The sequence below is a fragment of the Phyllobates terribilis genome, unplaced genomic scaffold (assembly GCF_046119375.1).
Source record: "Phyllobates terribilis strain yellow unplaced genomic scaffold, ASM4611937v1 Scaffold_7__3_contigs__length_470593459, whole genome shotgun sequence".
NCBI classification, from domain to species: Eukaryota; Metazoa; Chordata; class Amphibia; order Anura; family Dendrobatidae; genus Phyllobates; species Phyllobates terribilis.
The window spans coordinates 356,777,861-356,792,413 of NW_027362767.1; the positions used below are offsets into that span (position 1 = coordinate 356,777,861).

Here is a 14,553-nt window from a genome sequence, read left to right on the forward strand (position 1 = left end):
CTTTTATGTGTGAAGGAAGCAAAAATCTGAATGTTCAATGGGCTTTCCTTCCTTGGGAGGATAGAATTTGTAATCCGAAATTTGGGATCTAAGGGGTAACATTTCTCCTTGTGGAGAGTGAGAAGCCAGGCCAGGCATGTCAGAGTGAGGAGACTTATACACCATGCAATGCCATTCTGGAAAATTAAATATGAGAATTGCCTCTTCAGAGAGGAAGAAGACTAGAACTCTAGCACCACCTAATGGAAGTAGGAATCCTTAAAAGTCAAGATCGACCCTTTAACGGCCCATATGACTTAGGATAAAAACCAAACCAGAATCTCAATTTGTAGACACGGTGTTTCGGGGTACTGCCCCTCATCAGTGCAAGTAAGAGATCTGATTTGGCTAGGTGAGAGGCGTCTGACCGGGATCCAAGGGGTAACGTTTATCTTAAGTCATATGACAAGGCTTGTTAAAGGGTCGATATTGACTCATAGGATTTTTACTTCCAATAGGTGGCAACCATGTAATGCACCCAAGTGACTCTCTATTCAGGACCATACAGCCTGAAAGGACAAAGCGATTAATGCCATAAGTTTCTATATAAAAATACAAGCAGGGAGAGGCTGGAAGTAGCAGATACATACTTCTGCTGGAGAGACAGCTTCTTCCGGTAGTCCTTACACTTCTTCTTCTTCTTCGTTGCATCATATGCTCCCTTCAACTGGAATTTTGCATTTTCAACATGAAGTTTGTAGCCCCTGATCTCGTACTCATCAAGCAGCTTTAGAGCTAGTTGAACAGATTCTTTCTGCAAGTGGAAAAACAACACAAGTAACGTGTAATATATTCCTGTGATGAATACTTCATTTAATCCTCTGGCACACAGGGGTTTTTTTCTGCCTCAATTAGTGTGTTATTTATGAAAAAATTGTATAACATAATATTCATAATATAATAAAATACATAATACAATTGTATAACTACAAAAAGATGCAAATATTAGATGCACGTTCGGCATTTTATTGGTGCATTCTTCTATATGCAGCATGTGCCAGGTAAGGCCATTTTCACATGCTCAGACAAACTTTTTTTTAACATAAATTCCAAACATTTAATTAAATAAAAATGTTGGGACACATTCTCTTTAACGAGTCAAAATGTGTGAACCGAAGAAAAGGATTATCAGGAGTGATCAGAACCATGGGTATGAACGACGACCGACCTTGAGATAACAGCACAGGCCGTCTCCTTTCAGATTCCCTTCTTTATCTTTATAGAGCTTTATCTTATATTCTTCAGACTGCAGATCTCGCATGATAATGCCGCATTTAGACATAATTTGGACAAATTCATCATTCGTAATATCAGGAGGCAGTCCTGTAAAGCAGAAAAAAAGGGGGGCAAATACAAAAAAAAGTGCACTTAGCCCCGGAGCAGTGTACACGAGTGTGCGTGCGTTTGCCCACTAACCTGTCACATACACGTTTGTGTTTCTATCTTCTTCCACATTGAACCAACCTGGAATGAATGAACATATACATTTTTAAAAGTTACATTTTTAGATTTATAATAATTACATATTAGATTGAACATTAAAGGGAAATGATCAGCACATTGTCATGGCCGTGTAGGCGATCGCCCCCAATAAAATGGATTCCCGAGTTCATGTTCCATTCTCAGGACCCGGTCCATTGGCCACGACAGTAATCTGAGGCCCTGAGAGCCATCTCCTACCTCCCAACAGCTGCGGCTTTTTGATTAGCCAGCCTGGTACGACGCCATTGTCGTGGCGTGATGCCCATGTGAAATCATGGCAGGTCGACTAATTAAAGGAAGAGCCATGCTTTTGTATAATCTGAAAACTACGAATACAGGCAGGACAGAAACCAAACAGTGTCCACAGTGGCTCCGTCGGCTTCATTCAGATAGGCCACATTTATCAAACAGTATGATCCTCTATGATAAATTAGGTGTATTATAAGACTGTCTAGTCTAAAGGTGCATTTACACGAGCCTATTATCAACAAGCATTTCCCAATAATCGTGCCAATCACCCAACAAATAAACAAAGAGCTTGTTCGTAAGGTGAAATTATTTTTAAGCCTGCTTACCCCTTTCGCAACCCTGGGATTTTCCATTTTTTGCATTTTCGTTTTTTGCTCCCCTTGTTCCCAGAGCCATAGCGTTTTTATTTTTTGGTCAATATGGCCATGTGAGGGCTTATTTTTTGCGGGACGAGTTGTACTTTTCAACGCCTTTACTAGTTTTACCATATCGTGTACGGGAAAAAAATTCCAAGTGCGGTGAAATTGCAAAAAAAAGTGCAATACCTTTTCTTTCTTTTTTTTTCTTTTCACGTTCACTGAATGCTAAAACTGACCTGCCATTATTATTCTCCAGGTCATTACGAGTTCGTAGACACCAAACATGTATAGGTTCTTTTTTATTTAAGTGGGGAAAATTTTTTTCCAAAGTTTGCTTAAAAAAAAAAAAAAAAAAAAAAAAAAAAATTGCACCATTTTCCAAGACCCGTAGCGTCCCCATTTTTCGGGATCCGGGGCTGGGTGAGGGCTTATTTTTTGCGCGCCGAGCTAAAGTTTTTATTGATACCATTTTGGGGTAGATCTGATGCTTTGATCGCCCGTTATTGCATTTTATTGCAATGTTGCGGCGACCAAAAAACGTAATTCTGTCGTTTAGAATTTTTTTCTCGTTAAGCTGTTTACCGATCGGATTAATTTTTTTTTATATTGATAGATCGGTCGATTCTGAACGCGATGATACCAAATATGTGTATGCGGGTTTTTTGTTTTTTTTAATTATTTTATTTTGAATGGGGCGAAAGGGGGATTTAAACTTTTATATTTTTTAAAAAACATTTTTTTTTCACTTTTTGCTTGCTTCTATAGTCTCCATAGGAGACTAGAAGCAGCACTTGTCTGATCGCCTCTGCTACATACAGGTGATCAGCAGATCACCTCTATGCAGCAGAAATGGTCCTGTGCTACGAGCGCCGACCACTAGGTGGCGCTGATAGCGACCAGTTCATGACAACCACTGGGGTCTGCTGCAGACCCAGGGTTGTCATGCCAATCCATCGGTGACCCGCGATCATGTGACGAGGTCGTCGATGGGCGGGGTAAGTGACGCGCATCCGGTTTGCGCAAGTTAAATGCCGCTGTCAGAGATTGACAGCGGCATTTAACATGTTAACAGCCGCAGGTGGATCGCGATTCCACCCGCGGCTGTTGCGGGCACATGTCAGCTGTAATAAACAGCTGACATGTGCCCGGTTCAGTGTGGGCTCAGCGCCGGAGCCCTCACTGAACGGGGGGTTACAGCCTTGTGTGTACAAATACGGCACAGGCTGTAAAGGGGTTAAAAAATATCGCTCCCAGAAGCGCATAGTACCGAGTACCACAAGATGTATGTTTCCAAAACATGTGCAGCCTATGTGCACAAAATGATCTGGTACTGATATTTGTGTGTGAATTGAAAGTGTGGCGGCCTGTTTAAACAGGCTATTAAACTAAAGACATACAGCCAATTCGCGGTCATTTAACGCAGCAAGTCGGCCAATGTAAATGAGGCTTAAGTTTGCAACTGTCTAAAAGTTGCACAGTAATGATAAATATGCTTCATAGTTTAACTAAAACTTCAGCTCCACGAGAAGTGTGGTTCTGAAAGTATGAACCTGCTGGTAGACTCTTAACAGGATGACAGTTCAAACAGTTCAGGATGGGGGGCCAAACATTAAAATACACCTTCCCACCTGCTCATCTATCGCCACCATTCTCTGTCTCTATCAAACCAGAGCTGTCAATCAAAGAAGAGGGAGGTGCAGATAGACGGAAAACAAGCAGGTGGGGAGGTGTATATAAATGTTTGGCAGCGCCATGATGGACCGAGCGCCTGTACTTGGTTTGAACAGCCATTCTGTGCTGACAGAGTCCCTTTATTACAATCAACAGGGAACTCTGTATACTAATATAGATACAGAGTAAGAGAAGAGATCCACAGATATTAAAATGAAATATTTTTATTAAACAATTCTATTCTGTAGGTTTCCTGTCCTTGAAGGGCGGATCCCCTCTCTCGTTGTGGTGCTGTCATGGGTGATAGGAAAATGGAAAAATATAAACAGAGTGCCTACTAGGGGGACACTGTCCAAGCACTGAATCAATAAATATGATAATCAGAAAACAATTCTACAACTATAGTGAGGAATACAAACAAAAAGGAAAAAAATCAAAAGCAGCACAAAAATGACAAGAGGTGCAAAGCCACCCAGGTACACACCAGCCCTATGTATATCCACAAAAAGATTGGAGGCAGCACACAAACAAATGATGAAAAAATATCAAGGCTTGAGAAAGGTCCACAGTTTTGGACCGAAACGTTGCTACAGCCACATGGGCTATTAAAAGATATTTTTTCATCATTTGTTTGTGTGCTGCCTCCAATCTTTTTGAGGAATACTAACACCTATCTCCAAAAGAAAGTAATCATATATAAAATTGTTCAACTCAGATTATGAATGCGACCCAAGAGATACCACATATAACAATTCCTAGGCTGAGCTATAAAACGCTCTACCTAACATATGATCATGTGCATTGTTACTCTTATTTGGCAATGTGTAAAAGGCATAAACAAAATATAAATACCTAATGGAGGAAAGTGGATGGAGACCCACAGGTGATCCAGTGTGAGGACGCTGTCCCCCCTCACCCCGACGCGCGTTTCACCGATCAGCTTCTTCCAGGGGCATGTCAGGGTGATGGGTATCTGTCCTTTTATGAAAGGTTCTAGCCTATCACATTACCGATACAGGAAGGTGGAGGGAGAGTGGGCGGGATATATCAGAGACCTTTGCGGCGCATGACGCATCCGTTCCTCCCCTGTGATGAAACCAACTTCCCGTGGAAGAGCTCTGTGGCACGCATGGTGGAACGCATGCCGTCAGGATTGAGCGCTTCCGGAAGTTACGGGGATGGAGGAGGCTGCGCATGCGCTCAGTCCAATATGAAGTCAGGCGGACACAGCTAGAATAGCTAAGTTAATTATCTACCCTTTATTGTTTAAATCAGGTTTTCGTATTACAACATATATATGTAAATTTTAATTTTTTTCTTTTTTTACATATCACAACCTTTGATCTTTATTAAAATAAATAACAAAAAAAACACAATATTACTAATCCTGCAAATTTTCACACTGGGGCTTTTTTTTAGACTCATATGTTGTCCTTTCAGGAAGCGTTTTCAGCAGGCTCATTATCATCAGAGGCATGAATACAATGACAGATGACACCTCTGTACACAGCTGATAACACAGGATCCACCACTCATCATACATGAGGTCACAGCTGACCCTGCTCCCCTCGCTCCAGTGGCCGGTGTAAAAACTGCAAGATTTCTATTTTATTTTTTTTAATACAGAGTGTGATATGCAAAAAACAAACAAACCAACCAAAAAAAAACACCATTGTAAATATATAAAAAACATTTGTAACACAAAAAACCTGATTTAAACAATATGTAATTTTCAGATGATAGATCCCTTTAAAGAGCGTTGCCCATTTTGTACATTTATAGAATAATTGAAAGAGGTGGATCCCAGACCCGAGACCAGTATTGATCATAAGAACAGTGCCAAAAACATGGAGAAAGCTGTGCACATGGAGACGGACCCATGTGTATCAGACCGTTTAGGATATGTCATCCATATCTGATCAGTGAGGGTTCAACACCTGTCACCCCGCTGATCAGCTGTTAGTGGTGTCGGACGCAAGTTCTCAGATTCTGCCGGAACACATCAACGCCATCAAAACTATAGTGGCTCTGCGGGGAGATGCAGATCCCCCCGCTATTTATTTCTGCAGTACCTGTCTGCGGCCACTATACTTCTGACGGAGCTGCCGTGATCCAGCAACATCTGATAACTTCCAGCTGGCACCAGTAACAGCCGACTGGCGGGCGTGCCGGGGGTCGCACCCACACTGATCAGCTACTGACGGCCAATCCTGTGCCTCAATATTCAATACAGACATGTGAATGAGGGCTTAGACTGTCTAGAAACCTGTGCAACGCCCTACAGAAACTTTTTCATTTCCTTTGCACTGGTTTTATAAATCTACCGAGTGTTCAGTACTGAACCCTGTTACATTTGGGACATAAATAAAATCTAATACATAAGACGTCGTTCACCTTGCCACAAGAACAAGCCTTGCGATAGCCGTATATCTTATGCCAGGATGGGATCTGGGTGGACTGAGGAAGGCAGGCTGTAGGTTCCTGGCATCCTATAAGGAGGTCAGGATTAATAATCATCTATACATCACCTGGGTCAGCTTTCCTCTTCTCTCCCTTTGCTTTCTGATCACTTTGTTCTGGTTCAGGTTTGGGCTCTTTCTTAGGCTTCTGCTCTTCTTTACTTTCCTTCGGGGCTGGAGAAGGCTCAGCGTTCTCATTCTCAGGAGTGTAACCATAATTTGCTTGATATATCGCCAGGAAATCTTCCGTTATCTAATCAAAAAAAATTACAAAAACTTATCACCGTGCTCAAAAAACAGCCCAAAAATCTAAATACCAGTGAATTATTAGACCTATGATCTTGCCATAGATGCTTTATAGCAACTCAATAATTGTCAGTGAAATGGTTACCACCCCCCCCCCAATACACATGTCCCCGTTTATGTAGAAACGAATGTTCTCAATGGGGATGGAGAAGTAGGTGCTTTTGCCAGCAGGTTATCTTTCCCAAGAGAGAAGGATCAGGCATGTTCAAATTGAAGATGCCCAGTCCTTCTTCCCACCCCGATATCTGCTGTAAACGGAGAGGTACATATTAAGTGGTGAGGCGAATCCTGCAGAAATTGGCGGGTTCAGACAATGTTCGTCTAATATGCATCAGTGAATCGACATACATACACAGGATTTCCTGGTCTATGGGGGGCAACATAGCAAGAGTGCACCCAGTCACAAAACGTATCCAACAGTCTCTTCTTCACAATGCGTGTGGGCTATAGCTAAGGTGTATTCCCTGACATATACACCTGTGACGCGCGGCGGATGACCAGGGATGTGGAGGTGGAGTCGGAGTCTGTGTTCATTCTCGTGGAGTCCAGTTTAGTGAAGTATAGCAGCTTCTGCAGGTCAGCGAGTGGTCATTCAGCACTGCGGGTCCAGAACCCCCAAACACGGGCACAGCAGTATAACCAGCTGTCTGTATAGCCGGGCATATAATGGGCCTGACAAGATGTATAATCACGGCCGGGAATATGACTGAGGCACACAGCAGTCACAAAGACTGCGACAGACCGCAGCGCTCATCCGACTCCGGACTGTTTTGCATGGAGGATTTGTAGAGCCAGAAATGTAACACCGGGGATCAGACCAGCAGAGGACCGGAGCCAAATACTTCATTCCTGGAAATGGAGATCACAGGGGCAGAGGAAAGGAACACCTTCACCAGTGCAGCCGCGAGCCAGGAACTGGAATATACTCATCCACCGCATAGAAACTTGTCCGGAGGGCAAATATCCGGCAGAATAAAGATTGTGCTGTCGATCCTAAGATCCATGGCATGGATCTAATCGCATCTAAGCACACTGGATAAAAGTCAGCCAAACCCGCTGATTTCTGGGGGGTCAAATGACTATCTGATGGGTATAGGGGTCTCCCGACTCTCCCCTGACAGATTGTGTAGGGGGACAGAAGTATAGGGCGGTTAAAATTCAATCCCCCAATCATTTCGTTCCGCGGCCAGATAAGAATAGTCTGCCCACGTCTCATTAATGGAGAACACAGGAGTCCTTGGCTGAGCAGTCGCTCCTGTATACGGGGAGTGGGGAGTGAGAGCTGACGCTGAAGGATGGATCCGCTGACTGCTATCTAATGTGCAGGCTTGAGGCTGGGGGGATTTTGGCCACCACTCTGGTCTTGCAGCAAAGATTGCTATGTGTATTGCAGCATTATGCAGGTGAACGGCGTGGCATTGTTACCACAGAGTACAGCGGCCATGGCAAGCAAGTCGCAAAAAGTCAGAATCAATGGGATTTTTTGCTGCTTGCTTTTGGCAGCAGTGACGCGCGCCCCGTGCAGCAGTGACGCGCGCCCCGTGCAGCAGTGACGCGAGCCCCGTGCAGCAGTGACGCGAGCCCCGTGCAGCAGTGACGCGAGCCCCGTGCAGCAGTGACGCGCACTTGCACAACACTCCATCTACACCTCCTTACAACAGAAACGCAGCGAGGACGAGCGAGGGGGGCTCTAGTGTGTGGGTCCCAGCAATCAGACACTTTTGCGCCTGTCCTATAGACAGATGATAAATCTCTATTGTAGAAAAGCTTGTTTAATTCTTTACAATTTCTCAATATCTCTGCTTGCGGTCAGTGAATGAGAAAGTTCTGGTTTACATTCAAAAAGCTGAAAACAGATGTCATCTTCCCCTTACAAAGATTTTCTTTATAACCTTCCCCTTTTCTTTGTCCCAGGATGAGTTTCAGGCACAATAAAGCCTAGGGATAAGACATTAAGGGCTTTTTGCATCTGTGAATCTCTCAAGGCCCTCCAGTGACAGGTAGTCACTATATACCGGGCACGGTTAATAACCGGCACAAAAGATTAGAAAAATAAAATGCATGAGAGAATATAAACATTGCGCAAATGATAATGGACAAGCGCCGCCGTCACTGGCGCCTGAAGTGGTGTGATGAAGACACGTGTTCCTACGTCGCCTTGAGGGTATGCACTCATGACATTTTTGGCTATGTTCACAAGTTGCATGTTTTTTTCCCGCAGGCGAAACCTCCTCTCTTGGCAGAGTAAAAAAAAAAAAAGCAGATTTTGCTGAGTGTTTGCAGCGTTTTTGTCAGTGTACATTTGTCTCTTGTGCTTGCTGATAAAAGTTTAGTCCATGAAAAAAAGAAGAAAAAAGAAAACATGATTCAACTTCCTCAGTTTTGGCACCAAAAACAAAGCAAACCTGACACCTGCGTTTTTTTGCTGCATTTTTGCTTTTACTCACTGCTTCCTATGGGTGAAAAACACTTAAAGAAGTGACACGCTGCATTCTGCAAAAACACAGCAGGTATCCGAATCAGTCAGGAAAAAAACAATGTGTGTGCATGAGATTTCTGAAATCTCATAGTCTTTGCGCTGAAAATTTGAATAAAAAAAAAAAATGCATAAAAAAAATGAAGCAAAAACGCAATGTGTGAACATGGCCTTCTTGGTGCAGGTGTTCCCGCACATTTTTGCTATAGAAAGACGCTTTTTCTCTCGTCTTGCCGGCGGCGCTCGGCTGCAATGTCTTTTTTTTTCTAATCTTTTACATTAAACAGGAGCAGCTTCCAAATAGAGGCCTGAAGAACGGTCAGATCACTTCTATCCAAGTATGAAGCGGTTAAAAGAAGTGACAGAAGTCACAACTTGTGCGCAGCAGTCTGTCTTGACACTGCAGGGTACAGTCATCATTTTATCGTTTATGGAGGTGCCTGAAAAAGACGTCCTGTGCACACGCTGGACCCTTAGCGCTCATTCACACTGCCATGTGTCACCTAACATTGCAGGGCCCCCTACAGGCCAATAACAGTACATTACACCCCTTCATTACCAGACTAGAGAATGACAGAGCCATCTTTGCAGCATGCCCGCACCTGGCTCTCACCTTGGGGAACCAGGCTTTCTTGTCCAGGTCCCATTCATATTCTGTGCCATCAGACGGGTCTTTGAAGGTGTAGGGGTCCCGTCCGTCCTCATGTTCCCGGTTTCCGTACAATTGCTGGAGCCGCAGCTGCTCATGAAACGCTTCGTTGCTGTCCATGTTCTTCCTAGACCACAAGGGGTTAACGGAGCAGAATGCAAATAATGCGCCGAAACCCTCGGTAAATGCAACAGGGAGGCCCCTGGACTTTCCAGGTGCGCGGTACGCATGCGCAATCACATCTCAGCTCATGCGCGTGCGGCAGGCAAGCGCAGACTTCAGATCCCAAGTGAGCATGCGCGACAAGGCACCGTCACGTGATCGAGCAATATAAAAAGCGAGGAATTTCTCCCCTACGCACACTCGAATGATAATATGCATGAGTATGGTTTGTTGCTAGATAACCGCCTCATTCTGGGCAATAAAGAGGGTCTCAGTAGCTGGACCTCCAGCAATGCATGCCTTCTGATATGTCTATGACGGGTATCATCGCCCACCTTCTGCCGGGGCTTCCACACAGACTTGTACATACTAGCATCTGCGCATGTGCTGGCAGCTTTAGGGCTCTGGCTTCTGCTAACATGCCACTTTTACACCTTAGTCCCTCATCTTCCATGATGAGGCACTTTTCATGCTGGATCTGCTGCTCTTGAATGACACGATCCATTTTACTATATAATGTACTGAAAAATGAAAAAAAAAATCTAAAATGTGGATGAAATAGTGAAAAAACAAATGCAATCCCACCAATTTTTTGGACTTTAATTTTACTTTATTCATTATGTTGTAAAAATGATCCAGCAGCGCGGCTGTGCCGGTCCGTGCAATTACAGAGATACCAGACTTATGTAGTTTATACAGTACATCTGATATTTTGGTGATTTTTTTTCTTTCCCCATGTTTAACACCTTCGTGACGGAGCCAATTTTGACATTAATGAGCAGGCCAAATTTCACTATTCTGACCACTGTCACTTTATGAGGTAATACCTCTGGAACGCTTCAACAGATCCCACTGATTGTTTTTTCATGACATATTGTACTTCATGATAGTGGTAAAAATTTCTTTGATAAGACTTGCGTTTATTTGTGAAAAATCAAAAATTTGGCAAATATTTTGCAATTTTCAAACTTTGAATTTTTATGCCCTTAAATCAGAGATATGTCACACAAAAGAGTTAATAAATAACATTTCCCACATGTCTACTTCACATCAGCACAATTTTGGAACCAAAATTTTTTTTTGTTAGGAAGAGATAAGGGTTAAAATTTGATCAGTGATTTCTCATTTTTCCAACAAAATTTACAAAACCATTTTTTTTAGGGACCAAATCACATTTGAAGTGACTTTGAGGGGCCTTTATGACAGAAAATACCCTAAAGTGACAGCATTCTAAATATTGCACCCCTCAAGGTGCTCAAAACCACATTCAAGAAGGTTATTAACCACATTCAAGAAGTTAATTTCTATGTGAATAAGGGTATGACAAAGAGGGATTTTATTAACGAATTATTGGCTTTTGATCACTGTGATAGGGTCTAGAACCAATAGAAAAAATGATCTGCTGTTGCCAGGTACTCGGCGGGCAGATCTCGACGGTGCACTTGCACATGCGCCCATCATTATTATTATTTTTTTTTTAAGAAGATGACGCGGAGGGCTGGGGGACAGATCAGGAGGGCCTGGGGATGGCGGAGGTACCAGGGGGGCTTGTGTGCATCATTTCTCTCTCCTCTGACATGTATATTGATTGGCACACTTTTTTTTGTTTTTTACTTGATCGCCGTTATTCATTGAATAACAGCGATCACGTGTTCCGGGACTGAAAAAAACGCCCCTGATCAAATTCTCCAGGGTCTCAGCTAACCCCGATAACATAAAAAAATGCTGCAAAAATGCAACGTGTGAACATGGCCTTTTTCATATCGAAAAATAAAAATATTAAAGAAGAATTTTTACTTTATTTCGGAACTTAAGGCACAACATCACAGATAATATAATTTTTTTTAGTAATCAACAAAATGTAAACAAGTAATTATTGGGCACACGAGTCACATATCTTCTTATGGTGCTCATTGCACATACGTTTCTTGCAATTATCACATTTTGATTTTGTTTTTCACTCAGTAGATCTCTCACACAAATGACAAAACAAGAAGGCCCACCTAAAAAGTACTACACTATTAAACACACAGGGTCTGTTGGATCTATGCACTAAGTAGGGTGGGGCGCCCGAGCTAGGAAACTACTGAAACGGACGGGTACTTACCTATCATAATTGCAGAAAAGTCATTATCTCAGTAAATTAGAATAATTAACAAAAAACACCTGCACAGGCTTCCTACATGTTTAAAAAAGGTCCCTTACTCTGTTTCAGTAGGCTCCACAATCATGGGGAAGACAGTCATTGACACGCTCCACAAGGAGGGTAAGTCACAAAAGGTCATTGCTAAAGAAGCTGGCTGTTCACAGAGTGCTGTATCCAAGCATATTAACCCCTTCGCAACCTTGGGTTTTGTCTTTTTTGCTTTTTCGTTTTTTGCTCCCCTTGTTCCCAGAGCCATAGCGTTTTTATTTATTGGACAATATGGCCATGTGAGGGCTTATTTTTTGCGGGACAAGTTGTACTTTTCAACGCCATTACTAGTTTTACCATATCGTGTACGGAAAAACGGGAAAAAAATTCCAAGTGCGGTAAAATTGCAAAAAAAGTGCAATACCACAGTTGTTTTTTATTTATTTTTTACCACGTTCGCTGAATGCTAAAACTGACCTGCCATTCTTATTCTCCAGGTCATTACGAGTTCATAGACACCAAACATGTATAGGTTATTTTATATTTAAGTGGTGAAAAAAAATTCCAAAATTTGGTAAAAATAACTAAAAAAAAAATAGCGCCATTTTCCGAGACCTGTAGCGTCTCCATTTTTCATGATCCGGGGCTGGGTGAGGGCGTATTTTTTGCGTGCCGGGCTGACGTTTTATTGATAACATTTTGGAGTAGATCCGATGTTTTCATCGCCTGTTATTGCATTTTATTGCAATTTTGCGGCGATCAAAAAACGTAATTCTGGCGTTTAGAATTTTTTTCTCGTTACACCGTTTACCGATCGGATTAATTCTTTTTTTATATTGATAGATCGTGCGATTCTGAATGCGGCGATACAAACTATGTGTATGTGGGTTTTTTTTTTATATATATATTTTATTTTGAATGGGGCGAAAGGGGGGTGATTTAAACTTTTATATTTTTTTTATTTTTTTTATATTTTTAAAAACATTTTTTTTTCACTTACTGCATGCTTCAATAGTCTCCATAGGAGACTAGAAGCAGCAGTTGTCTGATCGTCTCTGCTACATACAGGGGACCAGCATATCCCCTGCATATAGCAGAAATGGTCCTGTGCTATGAGCGCCGACCACTAGGTGGCGCTCATAGCGACGAGATCATGACAACCACAGGCGTCTGCTGCAGACCCTGGGTTGTCATGCACGCCCATCGGTGACCCGCGATCACGTGACGGGGTCGCCGATGGGCGGGGCTTATGACGCGCAAACCCGGAAGCGCGAGTTAAATGCCGCTGTCGGAGATTGACAGCGGCATTTAACATGTTAACAGCCGCGGGTGGATCGCGATTCCACCCGCGGCTGTTGCGGGCACATGTCAGCTGTAAGAATCAGCTGACGTGCTCGGTTCAGTGAGGGCTCAGCGCAGCAGCCCTCTCTGAACCGGGGGTACGCAAATGTGCGTACTAATACGGCATGGGTTGGAAAGGGGTTAATGGAAAGTTGAGTGGAAGGAAAAAGTGTGGAAGAAAAAGGTGCACAAGCAACCTGAATAACCGCAGCAATGAAAGGATTGTTAAGAAAAGGCCATTCAAACATTTGGGGGAGATTCACAAGGAGTGGACTGCTGCTGGAGTCATTGCTTCAAGAGCCACCACACACAGACGTATCCAGAACATGGGCTACAAGTGTCGCATTCCTTGTGTCAAGCCACTCATGACCAATAGACAACGCCAGAAGCGTCTTACCTCGGCCAAGGAGAAAAAGACCTGGACTGTTGCTCAGTGGTCCAAGGTGTTGTTTTCAGATGAAAGTAAATTTTGCATTTCATTTGGAAATCAAGGTCCCAGAGTCTGGAGGAAGAGTGGAGAGGTCACAATCCAAGCTGCTGGAGGTCTAGTGTGAAGTTTCCACAATCAGTGATGGTTTGGGGGCCATGTCATCTGCTGGTGCAGGTCCACTGTGTTTTATCAAGACCAAAGTCAGCGCAGCCGTCTACCAAGAAATTTTAGAGCACTTCATGCTTCCCTCTGCCGACAAGCTTTTTGGAGATGGAAATGTCATTCTCCAGCAGGACTTGGCACCTGTCCACACTGCCAAAAGTACCAATACCTGGTTTACAAACAACAGTATCACTGTGCTTGATTGGCCAGCAAACTCGCCTGACCTTAACCCCCTAGAGAATCTATGGGGTATTGTCAAGAGGAAGATGAGAGACACCAGACCCAACAATGCAGACGAGCTGAAGGCTGCTATCAAAGCCACCTGGGCTTCCATAACACCTCAGCAGTGCCACAGGCTGATCGCCTCCATGCCACACCGCATTGATGCAGTAATTGATACAAAAGGAGCCCAGCCAAGTATTGAGGGCATTTACTGAACATATATTTCAGTAGGCCAACATTTCGGATTTTAAAAACATTTTTCAAGCTGTTGTTATAAAGTATTCTAATTTACTGAGATAATGAGTTTTGTGTTTTCATTGGCTGTAAGCCATAATCATCAACATTAACAGAAATAAACACTTGAAATAGATCACTCTGTTTGTAATGACTCTATATAATATATGAGTTTCAC

General features: G+C 43.0%; 1 protein-coding gene across 1 annotated transcript in view; it reads right to left on the minus strand.

The window, feature by feature from the left end:
- The window catches only part of HTATSF1 (HIV-1 Tat specific factor 1), a 29,414-nt gene extending 19,454 nt beyond the window's left edge, over positions 1–9,960 (minus strand). The window contains exons 1-5 of the mRNA XM_073641277.1: positions 9,655–9,960; positions 6,329–6,512; positions 1,456–1,503; positions 1,208–1,362; positions 630–793 (exon numbers count right to left, since the gene is read on the minus strand). Of these exons, the coding sequence (XP_073497378.1) occupies positions 630–793; positions 1,208–1,362; positions 1,456–1,503; positions 6,329–6,512; positions 9,655–9,810 (707 nt within the window). The 5' untranslated portion in view covers positions 9,811–9,960. The remainder of the gene's footprint in view (positions 1–629; positions 794–1,207; positions 1,363–1,455; positions 1,504–6,328; positions 6,513–9,654) is intronic.
- Between the last annotated feature and the right edge of the window lie 4,593 nt (positions 9,961–14,553).